The 23,617-nt window shown below is 41.5% G+C and overlaps 1 protein-coding gene across 2 annotated transcripts; it reads left to right on the forward strand.

Annotated features, from left to right (window-relative positions):
- The first annotated feature begins 1,977 nt into the window (after nucleotides 1–1,977).
- LOC311243641 (uncharacterized protein) lies at nucleotides 1,978–22,850 on the forward strand. Of its 2 annotated transcripts, none has more exons than XM_084332945.1 (4): nucleotides 1,978–2,262; nucleotides 13,150–13,201; nucleotides 17,986–18,201; nucleotides 22,135–22,850. In XM_084332945.1, the coding sequence occupies exons 1-4, from the start codon at nucleotides 2,020–2,022 to the stop codon at nucleotides 22,137–22,139; spliced, it is 516 nt and encodes a 171-aa protein (XP_084189071.1). In that variant the 5' UTR covers nucleotides 1,978–2,019; the 3' UTR covers nucleotides 22,140–22,850. The 2 variants fall into 2 exon arrangements, with proteins under 2 accessions (XP_084189071.1, XP_084189070.1); XM_084332944.1 differs by lacking the exon at nucleotides 22,135–22,850 and adding an exon at nucleotides 20,001–22,089.
- Nucleotides 22,851–23,617: the final 767 nt, after the last annotated feature.

Here is a 23,617-nt window from a genome sequence, read left to right on the forward strand (position 1 = left end):
AGGACTGATGGGACAAATATGATAAAAGGACGAGGTAGATGACGGTAGGATTTGAATTGAATTTCTTTTCATTTTGTTTGTGTTTTAGGTTTTAATTTAATTTTAGTAGGTTTGTATAGGGTGGTGATGTTAGGGTTGGGTATTTTTGTTTAGTTTGTTGGTTTCTTTATTGTTTTCTTTTCTTTGCCGGGTTCTTCCCTTATCTCCGCTCCAGTTGCTGGGTTGTACAGTAGGTGGCGGTACGCGCCTTTCTGTGGTTGCGACCCGCCATTGACCGCATAGAAGCAGAAGAAGACGCCGTAGGTAGGGTTGGGCACCGAGAACCGGTTCCTAACGTCCGGTTCTGCAACCGTTAAGAAGATGTTTGAATTTGGATTCTTATTATTTTTTGGTTCCTAAATGCCCGCACTAGTTTGTTGTTTCCTCTGCCTGTATTACTCCGCCCGTGCTCCGCTAGTAAAACGACACTTTAAAACAGACTGTCGTGACCCGCCATTAACCCCATAGAAGAAGAAGAACAACACTTGGTCGCGACCCGCCATTAACCCCATAGAAGAAGAAGAACATCACTCGGTCGCGACCCGCCATTAACCCCATAGAAGAAGAAGAACATCACTCGGTCGCGACCCGCCATTAACCCCATAGAAGAAGCCGTCTATTCGAAGCCCAAACAACTCCTGCTTCCGCGTTTTAGTTTTGCGCTCTGATTGGCCACTGACCTACGGTATTGCGCCCCCCCTTATCTACGCCAGTTCTGCACGCCCAACTCTACTAACAGCCTGCAGCCTGCTCGCTAGTCCTGCCTCTACTAACAGCCTGCATTATCCAATTCATATCAATCCTCTCTATATTAACGTGATTCCATCAACACAACACAACTCTGGGGAGCCTCTGGGGCTCGCGGGACGGTCCACACTCCGCTATCAGTGTTCTTCTTCCCCGCCAATGAAGTATTCACCCAAAGACCCAATACCGACCGTGGCAACAACTACTGCATTACCGGTAGAATAAGTGCCGAGAACCGTGGGAAGTGATGCAAACGGTCTTGTCGTGTTTTGAACATTTATGTTGTGTTGATGGAATCACGTTAATATAGAGAGGATTGATATGAATTGGATAATGCAGGCTGTTAGTAGAGGCAGGACTAGCGAGCAGGCTGCAGGCTTGTTAGTAGAGTTGGGCGTGCAGAACTGGCGTAGATAAGGGGGGCGTAATACCGTAAGTCAGTGGCCAATCAGAGCGCAAAACTCGAACGCGGAAGCAGGAGTTGTTTGGGCTTCGAATAGACGCAGAAGAAGAACATCCACTCGGTCGCGACCCGCCATTAACCCCATAGAAGAAGAAGAACATCACGCAACATGTACCGCAAGAAGCGCTCAAAGGCTTGGCTTCACTTCACTCTGATAAAGGACGGCATGGCGCAGTGCAACACCTGTGACAAGCGCATCACTACGCCGCGTGGCTGCACAACAAACATGGCGAAACACCTGCGCCTGCATGGTATAATACTTCACCAGTGTACTGTGTTTATTAACCCGTCGCTTCCTCCACTGGCACTGCGGACAGTCAACCAGCAGCCAGCAAGTGCAACTAACTCCTCGTTGCAAACGGAATCAGGTACATCATGACTGAATGCATGAATGAAAACTTTATTTAACAGATTGCAGAATGGGTACAAATACAGTACGGCTCAATACACACTTGTTAAGGGGATGCAGGCCAGAGAAATCGTCTTGTTTACATCAGGGTCCCCCGTTTTCAATTCATAATGACATACAAGACATGCAGTACTGTTACATTTGTGACATACAATATACAGTACTGTGTTAAACCGAGATCCTGACAGACACAACATAATACATACGAGGGGGAGGGAACACATCAGGGGGGGTGGGTTCAGACATTTAACTGTCTGGGGCCAGTTTCGAATAGCAGTGGTCTTTGAGAAGGTACGTTAAACCAGTAGGTGGCTACTTTACAATAAATAACATCACAAATAGCTCCGTGCTCAGAGGCACAATGGCGGGGCAGCAGCAACAGGGTCTTGTGTGCAGTGTGCTCGGGAGGAGACGCAGAGCAGACCTCTGGGCTTACTTCAGATACATCGAGCTGCGAGGAGCCACAGAGTGTCTGGTGGAGAGTGGGGTCCCGGGAGAAGAGGGGGAGCCCGCTCAGCCCGGGGGCACATGTGGGCACACGATCAAGGGCAAAAACACCACGAACCTCAAACGACACCTGAAGACCTTCCACAAGGACATCCAGGTACATGTGACCAGGTTAATAGTGTTCTAGTGTAACCCAGCTAGCACTAACGTTAGCTTGTTTTTGTTTAGAACAACAACGTTTAACTTTCTGTCTTAAGTGCATCATGTCTATGGCTTGGGGGTAAACATGCACTTAGAATCACCAGAAAGGCGTTCGAAATAGTGAAATGCCACGTTGACCTCAATATTTTCAAAACAAATTATATGAAAAGGTTATGAAATGAACAAGAGTGTGATAAAATATGTAATAAAAACGGAGCTCAACGCATACATTTTGATCGTAGAAATCCGTTTGTTTCCCCCAATACCAAGATGGCGACGGTCTCGTGACGTCAGAGTGTCTTTGAGACATGCATCGGTGCACCGGCATAAACGGTCCCGATGCGAGTGCACCGGTGGAATAAGTCCGCATCGGCACTATTTTTTTATTCGCTACCACGGAAGGCGAGAGCCGCGTCACAGTTATATCAACAACATGGAAGTCGAGAAAGAGATACACAGCATGCCGAAAGGTACATACAAATCTAACGTTTGGCAATACTTTGGATTCTACAAAAAAGATGGACAACTTGATAAATCGCGAGCAATTTGCAAGCGATGCCGTGTCCCAATAAAGTACACGAGTAGTACAACGAATCTGGCGACGCACATAAAGAGGCGACACGGTGTGGGATATACTAGTACTAGTAGTAGGCTATGTGTGGGGCAGGGACTGCCTCGGATTCACTGCCCAGCGGCAGCAAGACCGGTGAGTTACTACTAGCAGCTTTTTTTCACGCTCCGCTGGCTAACGAGTCTACCCGTTCAAAGGCAATAACAAATGCTATCGCCTACTTTATCTGTAAAGATATAATACAGCCATACAGTGTCACCGAGAACGAGGGCTTCCAACACCACCTCCACATTTTGGAGCCCAGGCACCATTATTCCAAATAGGAAGTTCTTTACCGAGAAACAAAATTCTCTCTCTCTCTCTCTCTCTGTTCAATGATTTAAAGTGGCCAAACGTTACAATATAAATACTAATTGGATAGTTGATGATAAACATTTAATTTCATTGTCTGAAATATTATAAAATCATTAAGTCTGCTGTAAGCCATTATCCCTTTGTGTGTGATTATTATTGTCTCACAGTAGTGTGTATATATATACATTGTGTGTGTTTTTTTTTAGCTAAAGTGGATAGAAAACACAGTACTCCATACTCTGATTAGGTTCTTTAGTACTCCAGCTCAAGGGAGCCACCATACCAAGTCTTCCAACTGCTGGAGGCAAATCATTACCACATGTTCTGGTCTTGTCCCTTGCTGATGCCTTTCTGGAGGGAGGTCCATACAATTTTTGAAAAAGTATTCCAGGGGGACATCCCATTTAAGTGGGAGAGTCTATATTTCGGCGCCAGGCCATCAGAAAATGGGGATAGATATATATTTCAGATATTAAGTGCGGCTAGCAGGAAAGCCATTACTAGAAAGTGGTTAAGAACAGAAATTCCTACAGTGGATGATTGGATTGATATTATTTATTATTTATTTTTAAGATGGAAAGAATTACTTTTTCTTTTAGGTTGCAACAGGATAAGTTTCGGAAGAAATGGGAAAGATGGATAATGTACATTACACCGTTACGATCTTCATTTGTTTAAGGTATACAGAAATGACCATTCGGGATAATTGTTAAGTGAAACTTGTGTAAAGGGAGTAGAGTATCGGGAAGATGCATCCCAACATATTATTTTGTTATTTGTTTACTTTATGGTAGATGCAGATGTATTGAAGAGGTACCATAACATATAATTTTGTTATCTATTATTTCTTGTTTTTGTTTGTCTAGGGGGAAAACAAGAAGTATAGGATGTTATTGAAGGTATGGGTCCTCATGTATGTAATGGTACTTCTGCACCGCAACTTTTAAGTTAAGTAATAATTATTAACAATTGATGCAATTTGTACAGCAGAAGGCGAAGTCAAGATATTGTTTGTATGGACCATGGTGAAAATCAATAAAAAGAAAATAAAAAAAAAAGAAAACACAGTACTATGCAAAAGTCTTCTTAGGCACCCAAGAGTTTTTATATAAATTGTCTTACAGTAGATTATTTTATTTTTAATAATAATATAAGCTGCATATAAGGAATACAACCAAATCCTCTGTCATACCATAAAATTGTATCATTATTTTGCATCGTGTTGAATCGCATCGTATCGCCCCGAATCGCATTAGGTTGAATCAAATCGTAGCGAATCGTATTGTATCTCAACGGGGTGTATCGCATCGCCCGGTGCTTCAATGTATCGTTAATGTATCGTATCGTTGGCACCGTATCGAGATGCGCATCGCATCGGCCTCAGTGATGGAGATGCACATCACTAAAAGTCTTTCTCTGGTCTGCATCCCCTTAACACTTTGAATGCCCAACCCGAGTTTTCTCGGGTTCTCGTTTTTTTTTATTAGTGATCTGAATTCATATTTCATCAACCGAGTCTACCGTTGGAAAATCAGCCACCCCAGGTGCTCGGATGTGAAAAAAGCGCCCCCTATCGTCTCCCAGATGGTAATTCACCCTTTTGGATTGGACTCAATGAAAATGAATGAGAAAAAAAAACCCGGACTCCACATTTTACTTCTCACTCATGTAACTGGGGTCGATCAGCTTCATGCTGGACCCTCAGAGCAGCGGGATTATGTGTTTTTACAGTATACTCGTGGGATCAATAAAAGGATCGATTTTTTTCGAATGGCGATCAGGAATTGGAATAATCCCTTTGGAGACCATCTGATCTCGGGTAAGGAATCTATGTTACTAGTCTTAGGATAATCAGACCCGTTTTCACGGAGATATAAGCTTTCCCCCTATAATGTGATATGGCTGTTTGACTCTGAGCGATCAGGGACTGAGAGAATCGATTTTCAGCTTGCGGCACCAGCGTGCACACGTACACATAGGGATGCCCCCCGGACCCCGGTTTTGAACGGGAACCGGTACTATATTAGAAAATACCGGAGTATTTATAAGCTCCGACGTCCTCGGTACTGCTATCGATACTCTAGAGAAATTATTATTATTATTATTATTATTTAAAAGTTGCGAACGATCCTCTCTCTGTCTCTGCACGAGAAGCGAGCCGCAGCAAGCCATTACACACACTTGTCACGAGCCACTCACACATACACGGGTAGGGACTGGAGGTGCCTGTCCGTGGCTAGCTACGTTAGCTACGGAGCTAGTAGTCAGTTTCAGTGTTGCTGGATGGTACACTCTAACGTTAACGCTATGCCGAGTTCATACTACACTACACGTATGAACTCGACATAGCGTTAACGTTACTCCGTTTCCATGAAGTGTTTAATTAGCAGCAATCTGTTGTTGAAAATTTAACGTTAACGTGGCTAGCTACGTTAGCTACGGAGCTAATAGAGTGTACCATCCAGCAACAACGTTAACGTTATGCCGACTCGCCGAGTTCATACTACACTACACTTATGAACTCGACATAGCGATAACGTTAATCCGTTTCCATGAAGTGTTTAATTAGCAGCAATCTGTTCTGTTGTTGAACATTTAACGTTAACGTGGCTAGCTACGTTAGCTACGGAGCTAATAGAGTGTACCATCCAGCAACAACGTTAACGTTATGCCGACTCGCCGAGTTCATACTACACTACACGTATGAACTCGACATAGCGTTAACGTTACTCCGTTTCCATGAAGTGTTTAATTAGCAACAATCTGTTCCGTTGTTGAAAATTTAACGTTAAGGTAGGTATCCGATGCACTTCCGGCGTGGACAGGAAAACGTCGTGAAATCGTTGTAGTCATTTTGTAGTCTTATTAACTAAAAGATTTTAACAAAATAAAAAGCAGCAGCACTATTGCATAACTGAGTCATGTTTGCTATGTATTTCTTTCTTTAGGGGAGTAGGACATTTGTTTCACAGTTTTAGCATGATGTTTTATAGATGGCCAGGTTAAACACAGGTTTTTGTTTTTTAAGAGGGGGCCGGGGGTTTGATTTGATTGAAGTTTATTTCAAATATGCAACACAACAAACAAATATCAAGTACAGATATAGCCTTAAGCCGTTCAAATAATAATTTATAATTTTTTTAAATAATAATCTAAAAGAACCGATAAGAGTATCGATAAAGTACCGAACCGTTAAGCAGTATCGATAAGAGTAGTAGTATCGATAAAATCCTAACGATACCCATCCCTACGTACACATATACTATCGATAATCTAGCGTTTATTTGAAAACGATTCATAAATAGGCAGACAAATGACAATGTTCTAGAATATTACAGTACGGGGCGATTATCATGGAAACCTTTTTTTTTCTCATGAAAACGATGGGGTTTCTAAATGCTATGAAATAGGGATGCCCCGATCGTTATCGGCCGATAATCAGTATAAATATGCGATCGGTGAATTCCGATAATGAGTCATATTCGCAGATCGCGGAAACCGATCAAGCGGAGATCTCACTCGCTGTCTGTCTCAGACACACAGGACCTGCAAACTGCCGCTGCTCCTCCTCCCTAGCCCCGCCCGCACCCGTGACCCGTGTACAGTTTGTAAACACAGAGGAGGGAGGCTCCTCTGCTCAGTATAGTGCATTCAACCTGAGCTAACGTTAGCTACCTAGCTATCGTTACTGTTTAAACAAAATTACCCAGTCAACTATTCACTTTTAGTAGGCATTGTCTAACGGTATTTAGCCGGCTAGCTACTGATAGCTCCTGATATCAACAAATGCTCCAGCAAGTCTAGTAGTCCATGTTGATACCTCCGTTAGCTCGCGTTAGCTGACGTTAGTTCACTGTTCAAAACGAAATGTCCCATTGAACTAAATAGTTCACTGAGGCGTTGTCTTAACGTCATCTAGCCGGCTAGCAGTAGCTACAGATAGCTCCTGATATCAATGTCTTATAACTAGGGCTGTCTTAAATACTTCGAAGCTTCGAAGCTTCGTTCGATGGCACAAGCTTCGAACATTAAAAAAAAATCGAAGTTTAAAAAAAAAAAATCAAAAAAAGTCAACTTTTATTTTATTTTTATTTTTACTTCAGTGTGTGTGTGCAATGTGCATGGGGCCATTGGGTGGTGCCGGGCCACAAATACACTGGAGGAAAGTAACCCAGCTCAGCACTGCCCAAATTATATCATCACTATTGCCTGTTTGAAGGATATCATCCTCAAACACATATACACCACCTACACGCCTATTCTCAGTCCTTGCCCCACAATGGTGGAATGAACTACCCACCCCAGTTAGGACAGCCGAATCCTGTCCAATCTTTCGCCGTCGACTAAAGACGCACTTCTTCAACCATTATCTGAAATAAAATTAAAAAAAATAAAAAAAATCTAACCCTAACTAACCTTACTGTCATGCACTTGTCCTAATAAACTAACCTACACTGTAACACGCAACACTTTGATGAATATTGTTACTCAGCTGATAGAGTTGTGCCCTTCCTGAAGACTTGTCGTACAGAACTTGTAAGTCGCTTTGGATAAAAGCGTCCGCTAAATGACTAAATCTAAATGTGAATGTAAATGTCTTGTAGAATTCCACACATAAGAAAGAAAGATACTGGGATGAATAAACAAAATAGGAAATAAAATGTAGAAATGCATGCAATACATAAATAAATATGAATCTCCATATATGAAATAGAACATTTAGATAAGGTGCTACTGAGATGTTTTGGTGAGTTCTTTGTTTTTTTGTGGAAGTAGCCCTTCTTAAAAATGCATGAACATTCACTGATAATTGGTCTGTAGTGGAGTCTACAAGGTCTACATTGCCGGACCTTGTAGACTGACATAATTCTGTGCATAGTTTAGTCTACACAGGCCATATTTCAAATAATCAAAATCTTACTTCATTCATCTTAGACATTCTTGATTTGGGGGATTGGTAGTTCCCATGAAATCTGAAGTTGTTCAAACGACAACAGCGATCCACCTTGAATTAAATCACACAGCCGTGTTGGCTGTGTCAGTCACGAAAGGGGCTACTTAATTCATTAATCCAATCCACTTTATTTATAGAGCACATTTAAAAACAACAAAGTTTACCAAAGTGCTGTACAAGTCCCACAACATAAGATAAAAAAAAAAATTATAAAAGAAAATTAAATTAATTAAAAAAAATTTTTTTTTAATTCGAAGCTTCGAATTCAAATCGAAGCTCGGCCCCGAAGCTTCGATTGCCAAAAAAAATCGAAGGTCAGCCCTACTTATAACATTGATTCAATGCGTATTCGAGCCGAGGGCTTGCTGAATGTGATATGACCAAAGCACAGTAACGTTATACCAATAGGGTCCAGCTGCAGCGCAGGAGAATCCTTGCTGGAGCTGGAGGCTACTAGAGTACACACAGACAGTGGAGCTGTTTGCAGATAGCGAGCATTTTGACTTGTTGCGTGGTGGCGATGTCTCGCAGATAATACAAGTACAAGTCTAATTATATAATATATATATTTTATAAAAAAAAAGAATTTATATATATTTTTTTATTTTTTTTTATCAAAAACGATCGGATCGGTATCGGCCGATATGGCTCACGACGATCGGTGATCGGTATCGGTGGCAAAAAAACGTGATCGGGGCATCCCTACTATGAAACGGAAATTAACCGATAAAAAAACAATCTGCTTCGACAATGTTGACTGGAAATAGGTCATTGATAATGCGACGGGCAGATTAGACACAGCCATAATTTAAAACATAGATTAGGCAATATTAATGCTAACATTGAAGTGGATGTGGGCATTCAAGCACTAAATGTGCGCCCCCTGCTGGGCATTCAAAGTGTTAGAAGGAAAACTCCAACATTTTGGGAAATTAGCTTATTTAACATCTTCCCTGGAGTTAGACAAGAAGATACATACCTTTTTTGTCTCTCTGCATGCATTAGGCTTAGGGAACGCCCGCACCGTTAGCGTAGCTTAGCTTCATCACTGGAAGTGGGGCAGTCCTTTACCCTGAAGTTCCCTACAGTGACGAAATACACTCCAAATAGAACTCAAACGTTCCTGTAAACCTGTTTGTTTACATTTTCATTTCATTCAAAGGATCCGAACTGATTGAAGTTTATGGATACCATGACTGTGGTAAGTTTTAAGGGGCTAGCGTTAAACAATAAATGAGTTATAATAATACCACAAGTGTGGATTGATGGATTCACTCGCCCAAACCCTGTAGCCGTGCATCGCAGTCACGAAAGGGGCTTAACTAGGTCGATAGTCCAGCAACGTTATGTCCTATTCATCAATCTCACAATATTCGCTAACGTTAGACAGATGGAATACAGCCTTCCATCTAAAAACATAAATGAAAACTTACCACAGTCATGGTATCCATAAACTTCAATCGGTTCGGATCCTTTGAATGAAATGAAAATGTAAACAAACACTGGCATCACGTTAGAAAGTAGCACTGCGTTGCGTGAAATCACTGAGCCCAGAGAGAAGTGGTTAGGCAAAAAATTGTTCAGAGTATATTTGCTTAGAAAACGTAAATGTCAGGGCGGTTAGGTGGCCGAGCGGAGATTGCGTTCGTCACCAGCCCCGGAGCTGAGCTGGATTTGCCTGTTCGAATCCAGCTCACAGCTCCGGGGTTGTCACCAGCTTGGCTGGCCGTCTGCACTGATACAATTGGCTGTATCAGAGGGTGGGAGAAGCTGGCGGGGTGGGTCCGGGTCGTTGTAAACAGCGACTCCTACAGTTCGGTCGGGGCGCCTGCTAAGCGCGGATTGGACGTGAGGGGGATAGTGTGGTCCTCCCACACGCTACGCCCTCTCAATGAGAATCCGCGCTGCCAGGTGAAAAGAAGCGGTGATTGGCTGGACGTGTGTCGGAGGAAGCACGTGGTAGCCTCCACTCTCCCAGATGATCTGACTGTGGGGGGTAAGTGCGCAGCGACCAGGGAGGGACTGGGAATTGGCATACGACTAACATTGGGATGGGAGAAAATCGGAGGAAAATGGAGGGGGAAAAAGACCAATAAAAAAAAAAAACGTAAATGTCGAATTCATTTATTTTTTATTTCTCCACGTGGTAAATACACGGGTCACAACATGTTTACAGGAATGTTTTGGAGTGTATTTCGTGACTGTAGTGTAGGAGACTGTAGGGAACTTCAGGGTAAAGGACTGCCCCACTTCCAGTGATGAAGCTAAGCTGCGCTAACTGTGTGGGCGTTCCCTAAGCCTAATGCATGCAGAGAGACAAAAAAGGTATGTATCTTCTTGTCTAACTCCAGGGAAGATGTTAAATAATCTAATTTCCCAAAATGTTGGAGTTTTCCTTTAACAATTGTGTGTATTGAGCTAGGGCTGGGCGATATGGAAAATTATCGAATTGTTATAAGTACCGGTATATAATTTTTTTTTTTTTTTTTTTTTTTTTTTTTTAACAACGGATGTATGTTTATTTTGCAGCAATTATTTGTCATTGCCGCCATCTTTAGTGTTGCATCCCCTCACACTCCAGTTCTCAGGCTGCAGCTGGTTTAAAAGCGAAAGTAAACCGGCTTCTCTGCTGGCTGTGGCTCCAGGGGAGTTGAACAGTTCTGGCTCTGCTAGTTTATTTTCGATCTTTTGGCGCTTTTTTGGTGGACAAACCACCGCACATGTGCACTGTGACTCGTGACTGGAGTTTAGTTCTGCTAGCACACATAGCCTACTGTGTACAGACGGTTTCAAACTGTATTTTAAATTAGAAAGCAAACAAAATAAATGGACAAGAGAAAAATAAATCTCAATTTGGTCAGTATTGTCATTTGGACAAGCAAAGCCATTACTTTAAGTTGCAGGCAAGAAAGACAAGTCTGTCCACTGTCTCTGGTTTTAAAACTGCCCTGTTGCAGGTCACAAAAAAAAAAGATATAAAAAAAAAAGATTTTTCGATTTTTATTTCGATATTCGATAACGATTATTAAAATATATCGCGATATTTATCGTTATCGTTATATCGCCCCCGCCCTATATTGAGCCGTACTGTATTGTACCCATTCTGCAATCTGTTAAATAAAGTTTTTAATCAATCAATCAAACTGGGTGGCTAGCATTAGCACCAATATGAGTACATTTGTATGGGGCCGTTTGTGCTAGCTAGCCCTGATGCTAACGCTAGCTAGCCACGGCTCACGAAATATAAATTACGCTTAAACCTAGCTAACGTGCATCCTGTGAGCCAGGCTGACACAATTATTGACCAACAGATTCATTAACAATCTTAATAATTTACACCCATGTTAGTCTGCTACTTTGGGAGAGCATGGTACATCTAGACTACAGTTGTGATGAGTCTAAAAAGCGCCATTCTCTAGTGACTGTGTGGGTACTGAGGGCTCTACAGTGCAAGCATTTCACTCGCATTTGCCCCTAAAAATAGGTTTGTGCGAACTGGAAAAATTATTTTGTGTGCTCGTAGGCCTGCCACGATAACACATTTTGCTGGGCGATTAATTGCCCCCGAAAATATCGCGATAAGCGATATTATTGCGACCGGTTAGAGAATTTTTTTTTTGAAATTTATTTCCCAAAACTTTTATTTTGAAGCCCACCGCTCCGTCTTTTCCGGTGTTTAGACTTTTATTTTGAAGCCCACCGACCGGACCGGAAGTATTGTTGTTATTATCCTAAGCAGAAACTATGAGCCGACAACTTGGGCTAATGATATGATGTTTTTGAGCTAATGATAAAACAAATTGTTGGTGAACAACTAACTTTAGGTTAGTTTTAACGTTAGCTACTAACGTTAGATGCAGCTACTACAGGCAATCAACGATGAGGAGGAAGCGTCAAAGCAGTATATAATATAATAGCTGTGGTGCGTAAGCACTGCAGCACGACTCGAAACTACCGGAGTGTTATAATAAATTAATTCATGTTTAACTTGTCCCCGTGTCCAGTCCTTTGACTAGCCCCACCCGTTAATTGTAAACAATGATGCATGTAATTGTATTAACGTTATTCTGTGTTGTACTTGTAGCTATGCTATACGTTGTATTTCGTTTGTAGCTAATGTTGTTAGCATTGAATGAGCATCAACGAACGCTAGATCTTTAATCTTTATTTAGCAGTCCAGTTTCTCCGGGCAGTAGCGAGTAACTACTTGGGTCTAAAAATAGCTAACGTTACACTACAAATAATGCTACTTGGTTAAAAGGAGCAACACTATTGAGAAATGTCTATGTGGCGTTGCCCCACGGAGCTCCCGTGCTGTACTCTAGTAACGTCAGCGGCCCGCCTCCCAACACGGACAGTGACTGAGGGGCACTGGTTCCGCCTCATTAAAACAAACGCGCAAATAGCAATTAATCGCGCCCGTCAAAATCATTGCATTCATTTTAATTATCGCAGCAATTAATCGATTTATTGCTTATCGCGGCAGGCCTAGTGCTCCTAAATTTTTTTTTTATTTAGGAGCACATGTGCTCCTTGGGAAAAAGGTTAGCATAGAGCCTATGACTGGAGACATTGGCACAGTGGTCTATTTGTAGGACATTGATGTGTATTTTAAGTTGTTGTTTTTGCCTGTTGTGTGTAATTTTATATAGGTTGTGTGTTTTATTTTTTATCTCGACCAAGAGACCAAGAGATATTAAAGATTTAATTGAAAAACACTGTTTCACACTGAATTAATCATCAACATAGCTTTTCTCAGCACTGCGTTCAGCCTGAATCTGGACGTGACTGGATATGCAGTCCTTTTTAACAAGAGAGTTGACCATCCAGTGGTCCCTCCACCTGTTAAATAGCTCAAAATTCAAGTGTCTCATAACTTTAAGGTACTAACCTCTGACCTATAGTGGAATAGTTAGACTTTTCAGAAGTTGCATCTGTTCTGACTTTATTTATTCCTGTCCTAGATTGCAGATGTGCAGGAACCACCCAAGAAATTAGTCAAGCCTCCATCCGCAGGTGATTTCTTTGGCCGCTTGTACAAACAGAACTCCCCCGAGCTAGAGGTGGTCTAGGTCTGGTTAGAGTTAGAGGTGGTCTAGGTCTGGTTAGAGTTAGAGCAGGGCTGTACGCTAAGCTTTTTCACTAGGGGCACACTTGCCCCTAAATGAGAAATTTAGGGGCAAATAATATTTTTTAGGGGCAAATTTTTAAATAACTATTTTACCATTATAGTAGGGCTGGGCGATATGGCCTCTAAATGATATCGCGATATTTTGACATTTCCTCTAAAGCACTTAAAAATGCTTGATTTAACCCTTTGATGCATACAGTCACGCCAATATGATGATTATAATAAGTCCCTGCAACATATGTTTGCATTATTAAACCATGAGTAGTCTACTGACACACTAATAAAAAAAATTATTTACATCTAAGACAATTTATATAAAAACTCTTGGGTGCCTAAGACTTTTACACAGTACTGTGTTTTCTATCCACTTTTGACTATACCTTGTAACCGGTAGAGCAGCTCTAAAATAGCAATGACGTCATTTAACCACAGCACGACTATTTCACTGCATTTGCCCCTAAAAATAGATAGAATTAGTCATAGATAATAGATATGTGCAAACTGGAAAAAGTTATTTGGAGCCTTCGCGCAGTGGGCGTGTCAACATGCAATTGTCATTTCATAATAAACACATATCACTGCGGCGCACAGCAAGTTTCAATTTCAGTTTCTGGCATTTTTAACCAGTGGAGAAAGGGAAGAGATTTCCCTATCGTTTTTCTTATATGAATTATTCTACGTTAATAAAACATACCTGGTGATCAACTACAGTTTGCCGTGAACATTATGAAATGTGTGTAGTGTTCTGATAACGACGGCTGGGCAGCGGGAGCTGGAAGCTGGATTTTGCCAGAAGCATGCAGCTGCAGAGCCGCAGAGCGGGGCCTCTGTTGCTGCACAGTGCAATACTCCAATTCAGCCATTGGCAATGCAGCCGTTGGGTGGGGGGCGCTGTTGAGCGGGCCTGTGACCGGACCTAAAAGCGCCCCTGCTCTGCGGCTCTGCAGTTGCATACTATTGGGATTCGTTGGGAGCAGCACGGAGTCTCGACTCTGGACTTATTTTATTTGGAATATAATGACTGTATACGCAAAAGTAGCATAGTTTTAAGTTAAAATATTATAAATCTACATGCCTTTTGTATCCAATTTGTATGGATTAATTTAGGAGTGAAATGCGAATGAAGGGTTGAAATCAGTACTCGCAAGCTTGCCCCCAGATATTATTTTTAACTCGCAAGGACCAAATTAGGGCGCAATTTGCGACCATCTCGTCGCAGTGTACCGCCCTGCGTTCAACGGTACCTTTTTTCGGTACTTTAGTCTCAAAAATGTGCCTACATCAGCCGTGAAAAAAAATCCAAACTTGAAATAACTACAATTTCGACTGTTTTCGGCTTGCCATTGCTCCGACTGCTTTGTTGTTGAATCAAGTCAAATCCTAGGTAAGCATATATTGTGCGTGTGAACGTTGACATAAAAAAAAAAAAAATTATATTATATAAAAAAAAAAAAAATCTGTATCTCTCTTGAATCGATACTGGGTAGTACCGACGTGTTTCGGTTCGGTACCTTAAAAGTACCGAATTCGGTACCCATCCCTACTGGTTAAGGGCCCTAACCAGACCTAGACCACCTCTAACTCTAACCCCTAACCAGACCTAGACCACCTCTAACTCTAACCCCTAACCAGACCTAGACCACCTGTAACTCCTAACCAAACCTAGACCTCTTCCATGTGGCACTTTAACACCGACCTCAGAATGTGATTTTATATAAATGTTTTATATAATGTTTTTATGCAAGCAGATTGCAATCAGTCAGTGTGTACTATTTACACTATCCTATTGTTGGTTTAAAAAAATATATATATATATATGCAATTTAAATCGGAATATGTTCCATGTCTGACTATTTCTCTATTGACCATTTCAAGGAATGTTTGATTACGTGGCTTCTACTGAACGTATTGTGAATCAGCTGATAGTGTTTGACTAAAAAAGACAAAATAATATTTTGGGTTTGGCTAGAGTTAGACTATACTGAAAGAAAAGAATAAATAGAATTGCATTACAAGAGACTAAAATGGGGCGGTTAGGTGGCGTAGCGGAGATTGCGTTCGTCACCAACCCCGGAGCTGTGAGCCAGCTCACAGCTCCGGGGTTGTCACCAGCTTGGCTGGCCGTTCACACTAATACAATTGGCAGTATTAGAGGGTGGGAGAAGCTGGCGGGGTGGGTCCGGGTCGTTGTAAACAGCGACTCCTACAGTTCGGTCGGGGCGCCTGCTAAGCGCGGATAGGACCTGAGTGGGATAGTGTGATCCTTCCACACGCTACGCCCTCTCAGGGAGGATCCGCGCTGCCAGGTGAAAAGAAGCGGTTGATTGGCTGGACGTGTGTCGGAGGAAGCATGTGATGGCCTCTACTCTCCCAGATGATCTGACTGTGGGGGGTAAGTGCGCAGCGACCAGGAAGGGGATTGGGAATTGGCATACGACTAACATTGGGATGGGAGAAAATCGGAGGAAAATGGAGGGGGAAAAAGATTAAAAAAAAAAAAAAAAAAAAAAGAGACTAAAATGCCATTTCATTAAAAAATCAAAAAAAATAAATGTCATCCGTTTTCTGTGACTAAATCTAGACTAAACAAAAAAGACTAAATCGAGACTAAGACTAAAATGCTCAGATCTGTAGTTGACTAAAACTCGACTAAACAAAAAATAAATAAAGGTGACTAATATGACAAACGAAAAAGAGCATTTGACACATGTCTAAGACTAAAATTAGCTGACGAAATTACCACTGGTTATTAGGGCTGACCTTCGAAGCTTTTTTTGGCAATCGAAGCTTCGGGGATTTTTTTTTTGTTTTTTTTTTTATATTAAAAAAAAGTATCTTATGTTGTGGGACTTGTACAGCACTTTGGTAAACTTTGTTGTTTTTAAATGTGCTCTATAAATAAAGTGGATTGGATTAATTAATTAAGTAGCCCCTTTCGTGACTGTGACGCAGCCAACAAGGTTTCACTCGGCTGTGTGATTTAATTCAAGGTGGATCACTGTTGTCGTTTGAACAACTTCAGATTTCATGGGAACTACCAATCCCCCAAATCAAGAATGTTTAAGATGAATGAAGTAAGATTTTGATTATTTGAAATATGGCGTGTAGTCTAAACTATGCACAGAATTATGTCAGTCTACAAGGTCCGGATTCTACATGGTCCGGCAATGTAGACCTTGTAGACTCCACTACAGACCAGTGAATGTTCATGCATTTTTAAGAAGGGCTACTTCCACAAAAAAACAAAGAACTCACCAAAACATCTCAGTAGCACCTTATCTAAATGTTCTATTTCATATATGGAGATTCATATTTATTTATGTATTGCATGCATTTCTACATTTTATTTCCAATTTTGTTTATTCATCCCAGTATCTTTCTTTCTTATGTGTGGAATTCTACAAGGCATGTAGGTGTATATGTGTTTGAGGATGATATCCTTAGTTCAAACAGGCAATAGTGATGATATAATTTGGGCAGTGCTGAGCTGGGTTACTTTCCTCCAGTGTGTTTGTCCCCCAGCCCCACCCAATGGCCCCATGCGCGCACACACACACACACACGCACACAAATCGAAGTAAAAAAAAAATTGAAAAAGTACCGTAAATTTTTTTTTTAAATTTTTAACTTCGATTTTTTTATCGAAGCTTGTGCCATCGAACGAAGCTTCGAAGTATTTAAGACGGCCCTACTGGTTATAGGTAGTTTTATCTTCAGCGAGAGCTGAACAGAGTTTCATGTAGTAGGGGCACTATAATGAAAGGCTGATTTTCCAAGTGTAAGCCAATCATTTGAGCGTGTTATAGGGTCTAGAGTTCCAAACTAGTAGTGATGTGAGATGAGGAGGTAATTTCCCGTTAATGGCCTTATGGATAAATAAATACTGTGTTGATTTCGCCCATCTGCCAGAGAAGACTAACCTGACTTTCTCATAAGAGTCAGTGGTGTGTGTATCATATCTGTCACCTGCTGTGATATGAATGATACATAGAATCTAGTGGTTCTGGGACGCTGGAACTAACCGTTGAGCCTTCCCAGAGTGTCGTGGGCCTAACTTGAAGAAACACCAGTGAAAGGGGGGGGTGCCCACTTGATAACCATGGTGATATGCTGACTCTTGCTGGGAATTTTGTTTTTGCTGGCTCTTGCTGCCCATCTATCTGCATGCTGGGTTCTGGGTTGTTGTGATGGCCATTGGGTTTCTTCATTGAACGTAATTTATCCTTATTAGGGCACACGTATCTTGTGTTTTATTATAATTCAGATACACTGGAAGCCAATGGCAGTGGTGAATTGGCAGAATTAATAACTCCTAACAGTGTTAAGATTATGGAAAAAGAAGGGCGCCTTGCCTTGTAACCCACATTTCTAAAATGAAACTGGACTTTGAAGAAGTCTTTATTTGTAGCACATTGCTACATCGTCATGCAGCGTACACACACGCATGCGAGATGGGCGACGCATGCAATTGTTAGGTCGCTGTTGAAATGTCCTCTGCGTTTGACCCATCTGTCGTCGTCCCCCCCCCCCCCCCCAGGGCAGCCGGGAACAGACATGGGTTGCAGCGTGGCGCAGCGCCCTGTGACCAATCCATGTGCTCATGTCCATCTTCGTCAGCAGTGTTAGCGATCTGTTCTGCATGTTTTTCCATTGTTCTTTTCTTTTTAAGGGGGAAACCCTTGCGAGCACGGGGAGAACATGCAAACTCCACACACAAAGGCCCGGGAGATACCCCACCTGAGTGCCTGCCAACCCGGCACCCTGGTCCCCAAGCTGGAACCGGACCCGGGACCTCCTTGCTGTGAGGCGACGGTGTTAACCCCTACACCACCGTGCTGCGAGGAGACAGTGTTAACCCCTACACCACCGTGCCACCTAAAGACTGGTATGGTATTTAAATACAACTTTTCCCTTTTTTTAATCAACCCATGTTTGTTCAGTGGTTTAATGTGCACATTACAGTAGGTCCTAATAATACAGTACCAACACCAACAAACAATTAAGATGAACAGTTAGGCTATTTATTATTATTTGTATAATAACAAATATTACCAGACACCCTATATAATGAGATGGCGCACTCCGGAGTAAAATTAGAATGACTGAAGTTTGAGGTGAAATGTGAGTTTTAAAGATGTCTAAAATTGGTAATGATCTCTGCAGTGAGTGGTTGCTATGGTGAGTAATGACTACATGGCAGAAATGGATGTGTAGAAGGTCAAGTGGTCTGTCGACTAAACTTAAAAATAAACTTCAGGTGATGCAAAACAACACTATTCGGTACATACTAGGTGTGCCTCCCAGAACGCATGTAGGAAGTGCCGAATTCATAAAGGTGGGACTTCTACCAGTGCACCTCAGGGTTGAACAGATGAAAATTATAACCACATGTTCAACATAGTAAATGGTACAGCCCCAAGCTATCTGAAATATCGGATCCATTATGGTCCACATGCAGCATGGACACGATACCAGGGCCAGGGTTCGCTCTTGTAAGGTGCCGCGGGTCAAGTCCATGGCTCAGAGCTCATTCTGCTACACCGGGATCTCAACGTGGAACAGCCTTCCACTTAGGATAAAACTGTCAGGATCTAGAGGTATATTTAAAGGTCAGGTTCGCTCATATCTCTGGGATAAAGTGGCCGGATAGTTGTCAGGTCATACTTGCAGTATTGTTTTAATGAGGGTATAAGAAATGCGCTATTTTATGGTATTTGGTCAGGATGTTATTGTTTTGTTTTTAGATATGTAGAATATGGATTTGTTGTATTGGACATTTGCTCTGTGTTGTTTTATGTTATTTGTGTATGTCCTTTCGTCAGAACATCAGGGACGCCTGTACGTTAATGCCAAGCAAGCAGTGCAAAAATGCTTCCGCATTCGTCACCGCACGCTAGTGCGGTAAAGCGCCCTTCTTTTCAGACAAATGCTACCGTGCGTGCACCGGCGGCGGCGTGCTCGCTCAGGTGCGTGCGTGCGCCGGCGTGCTCGCGCGAGGTGCCCGCGCATGCGCATGAGATCCCGCCTTGGTTGGAGCTCAATATATATAAGTCACCGCCTCTTATTCACTATCTGGCACTAGCTCAATTGGCAAGGACACATGGCTGTGGATCCTATGGCTTGTTTGCTGGCGAGTTCGAATCCCATCGAAAATATTTTTTAACGTGTATTCTTTCGCCGGTTAAGGTTAGGCATTGTTTCGGAGTTGGTTAAGGTTAGAACGGTTAAGTTTAGGCGCTGTTAAGGAGCTGGTTAAGGTTAGAGTTTGTCAAAGAGAATGGCAATATAATTTCTATGGTTAAGGTTAGGCATTGTTTCGGAGTTGGTTAAGGTTAGAACGGTTAAGTTTAGGCGTTGTTAAGGAGCTGGTTAAGGTTAGAGTTTGTCAAAGAGAATGGCAATAGACAGCCTATTTCCGCGCGACCTGGGCGCTGGGCGGCGGAAAATGAAAGGCGCATTACTGCATGCCACTACGGTAAGTTTTTGCACTGCTTGCTTGGCATAAAGCTACACGCATCAGGGACCATGCTGGAAATAAGTGTTGTCACTTGTGCATGTCATCAATCAATCAGGTTGTTAGTCTGGTTAGTTCCCACTAGATGGCAGCAGAGGGAGAAGATTTCCCTTCAGTACATGGTGGTGATAACCTGTGTGTCGTCTGTGTGTGTGTGTGTGTTCATTCAGTGAGTCTCCAAGAGAGTCTGCAGATTGATGTGTTGAAACTAAAGAAGGAGAACCTCATGCTGGAACGAGAAAAGCTTCATCTGGAGATCAGGTTGTTAAAACATAAGCTGCATGAATAATTGAAAAGCTGTCATTAGATTCCATCAAGACAGTTGGCTTGGTCGGTGTTGTTGTGATGTAAAGACAAGTGATGACAAGTGGCGGTTGCACATTGTCAGACAAATTTGGATTTTCAGGGAGGCTGTGAGAGACCACACATTGCCCCCCCTGTTGTTTTCCATCAGGCAAAAGGACAACCCTCCTCTCGGAGTGGATGCTTTCCTCCAATTCATCTGATGGATCAGTTGTTGGAGAGAGTGAGAGTATAGAGCACCAGACTCTTGTTTTAATAGCACCTGACCCAGGGTCAGCACACTGGTTCCCCATCCTGATGCAGTTCCAGTTCGGCCCGTCCCGGGAAGCCCTGTCCAAAGCACATGGCAGCGCGTGCCATCCACCTGTCCTCGGAAACCAAGCCATCAGTTGCTGTCTGAGTGGTTGAACCTTGAGAATAATGGTATTAGGGGTGGGTAGTATGACCTAAAATGTATATCATGGTATATTTAGAATTTTGGACGGTAACGGTATATATCGTAGTATATTTGTGTTTCTTATAGTAATGCAAACGCTTTAGGAGTAGTACAAGACCCTGGGATAGTAACAATTTACCAGAGGGAGGGAGAAGGGTAGAAAGGGTCTCGGGCTCAGCATCCTCTCTCATTCCTCACTGTTTGAACTGGAGCTCGCCAATATGAAAAAGAATTTGCAGCAACTATAATTTGATATGAACCATGAGCAGTTCCAGGATCCGTTTTTGGGACTAGGCCTAGTTGACATTAGCAGCAACGTTAGTTTAGGTCATGTTATAAGCTCATCCACCCACTTTCTTCTAGCCGGTCACTGCGGTCATCAATGTTTAGGACCAGGCTAAAAACATAAGGGGGCCGAGCTTTTGCAGTGACGCCCTCCTCCCCCTAAACATGAAAACGGCTCCCTCTGAGCTTGTTTTTTGTTTTATTGTGGCTCCCCATTAGTCTACACCAAAGTGAGACTACTCCTCCTGGGGTCCAAACATTAAAAATACAAACACAAAATATATGCAAACATTGAAGTACTCGCAAGAAAACATCACAACGAACAAAACGGTGAATAAAAGTTAGATATCACAATTCTCAACCATAAAATACAAATTACATATTCAGTCCATAAGAACAAAACGGATCAAAATCATATATATGATTTGAACTCATATTATAGCATAACTTTTATTTCACCGATCACCTTTATATTTCCATACTAATTTCAAAAGTCAATGGCCAAAATGTAACTCATTATTCATGAGCGCAATTTAAAACCTTTTTTTTTAAACATAAATTTGTTCCTTATCATAGTTATATTTCTGGGTATTTTATTCCAATAAGCAACTGCTCTATATATTACCGCCTTTTTCAGAGCATTTGTTTTTGGTAGAGGTAAAGCATGAATCTAATGCTTGCCTTGTGCTATATCCATGTCTCATATTAGTTGGGTACAGTTGTGAGTGCAAACCCTCCGGTTTCCCAGTATTACAGATATTAAACAAAAAAGTTACCAGGCTACATGCCATCCTCTGTTCCACTGTCATCCAGGTCAGCGCGGCATGCATCACTCCAACACTACTCCTCACAGAGCAGCGCAGAGCGAGGCATGCCGCCCTGTTCTGAGCTAACTGGAGTTTGTTCAGGTCAAGCCTAGAGGCGTTAGACCATATAGTAGGACAGTAGGCCAGGCGTGATAAGACCAAAGATTGTAGTACAAGCTTTGCTGTACCATTAGTCAACAGATTTCTACTTCTTTTTTTAAAAGGCAGCTAAAAACTACCTCTATATAGGCAGGCTTTTAAACACCTATAGCCATTCTTCTGTTCATGTCTTTTAGTTTTTTGTTGTTTTAGCTCCTTTTATGTTTTATTCTTTTCTTCAAATGTTTCCCCTTACTGTATTTTGTTGATGTTGTATATTACTGTTGTAAAGCACTTGTGCGCTATATAAATAAAGTTGTACTTTACTTACATTTGTTGTGTATCGTCGGTCAACCTGCTCTTCTTCCTTCCCAGGGTGAGTAATTAGTCTTATGTGTGGGGTTCCTCTGATTGGATGGAGGACTGATTCACAGAGGAGGTGACTGATTGGTCCAGCCAGCAGATTTAAACTCCAACTGTCAAGTCCTCTTTCTCTCGCTCCTCCACTCCATCTGTGTTTAGATCTTGGGTTGATTTTGTAATATTGTGTGATGCTGGTAAGCCATGCCTTTCATTTTGTAGTATTACAGTAAGTGACCTGTGCTAAAAGGTTACAGCAGTAGTATAGATGATGTATTCTTCTCTTTGAACATAATGTAAATAACCGTAATTGTCAAGTAGCAGCCAGTGAGAGGGAGAAGCCCTGTTTATTTTGTATATTATTTTCTCGTGTTTTCTATTTGGAAGTTAGATTTTGTATTTCTGTTTCCATTTTGTGTTATGAAAGTTAGGGTTATAGGGAAGTTATGTTTGTTTTGTTTGAACACTGCTCTGAATCTTACACATATATATATATTAGGGATGCTCGATATTGGCTTTTTTACCGATACCGATATACCAATATTGTCCAACTCTTAATTTCCGATACCGATATCAACCGATACCGATATATGCAGGGTTTCCCCCCCAAAAAATGGAATAATTTCAGGTAATTAACATTACATATCTCTTGTTGTGGAATTAACACATTATGCATACTTTTGACAATAAATAAAATCAGAATTTGTTCTTACTTGCTTGCCTGGGTAAATAAAGGTTATAGAAATGTAAATTTTTATTTTATTTTATTTTTTTAAACCGATACCGATATTTTCCGATATCACATTTTAATGCCGATAATATCGGACATCCCTAATATATATATATATATTATCAATAAACTGATACTTTGACCTTTTTGAATTACAGTTTCATGGCTATCCTTGGGGTTTGGAAGAGAAGGGCACTTGAACAGGTTCCCCCCAGGCTCCAGTCATTGAACTGTTTGTAGGATATCATCTTTACTTGCACAGGTGCCCGTAAATAATATTTGCTGTTTGCACACATCTATTTTTATCTCAAAACGCTTGTATAGGCACCATGTCCTTAATCAATTATGGAATTTGTAATGTCCTTCCTTTCCTACAGCTAGCTACTGGAAAATTACTTGGCTAGTGATGATAATAATAATAATAATTATTATAATTATTATTATTATTATTATTATTTAAAAAAAAACGTTATTTGTATAGCACCTTTCATACAGAAACTGCAGCTCACGTGCTTCACAACAGAAACAAGACGGGCATAAAAGTAGCACATAAATTCAAGTTTCATGTTTGTTTATTATTTGTCATATAATAAAATACAGAATACTTTATGATGAAATGCTTCTTTCTGTATGAGCCACTGAGAGTGCTTCATACAGTAAAAAAAATTAAGAAGTAAGTAAAGGAATGTTCAGTCAATACATAATATACAATGCAGAGTAACAGTGAGGTACAATGCAGACATTAAATGAGGTACAAAACTTAGGGTA

This window comes from Notolepis coatsorum (assembly GCF_963971535.1).
Source record: "Notolepis coatsorum genome assembly, chromosome: 17".
Classification (NCBI taxonomy): domain Eukaryota; kingdom Metazoa; phylum Chordata; class Actinopteri; order Aulopiformes; family Paralepididae; genus Notolepis; species Notolepis coatsorum.

Excerpts from the sequence above, each read along its gene's own strand:
- LOC311243641 (XM_084332944.1), top strand. The coding sequence starts at position 2,020 with ATGGCGGGGCAGCAGCAACAGGGTCTTGTGTGCAGTGTGCTCGGGAGG. Across the intron at positions 13,202-17,985 it reads AGTCAAGCCTCCATCCGCAG|GGGGAAACCCTTGCGAGCAC; the intron begins GTGATTTCTTTG and ends TTTCTTTTTAAG. Across the intron at positions 18,202-20,000 it reads ACCGTGCCACCTAAAGACTG|TGAGTCTCCAAGAGAGTCTG; the intron begins GTATGGTATTTA and ends GTGTTCATTCAG.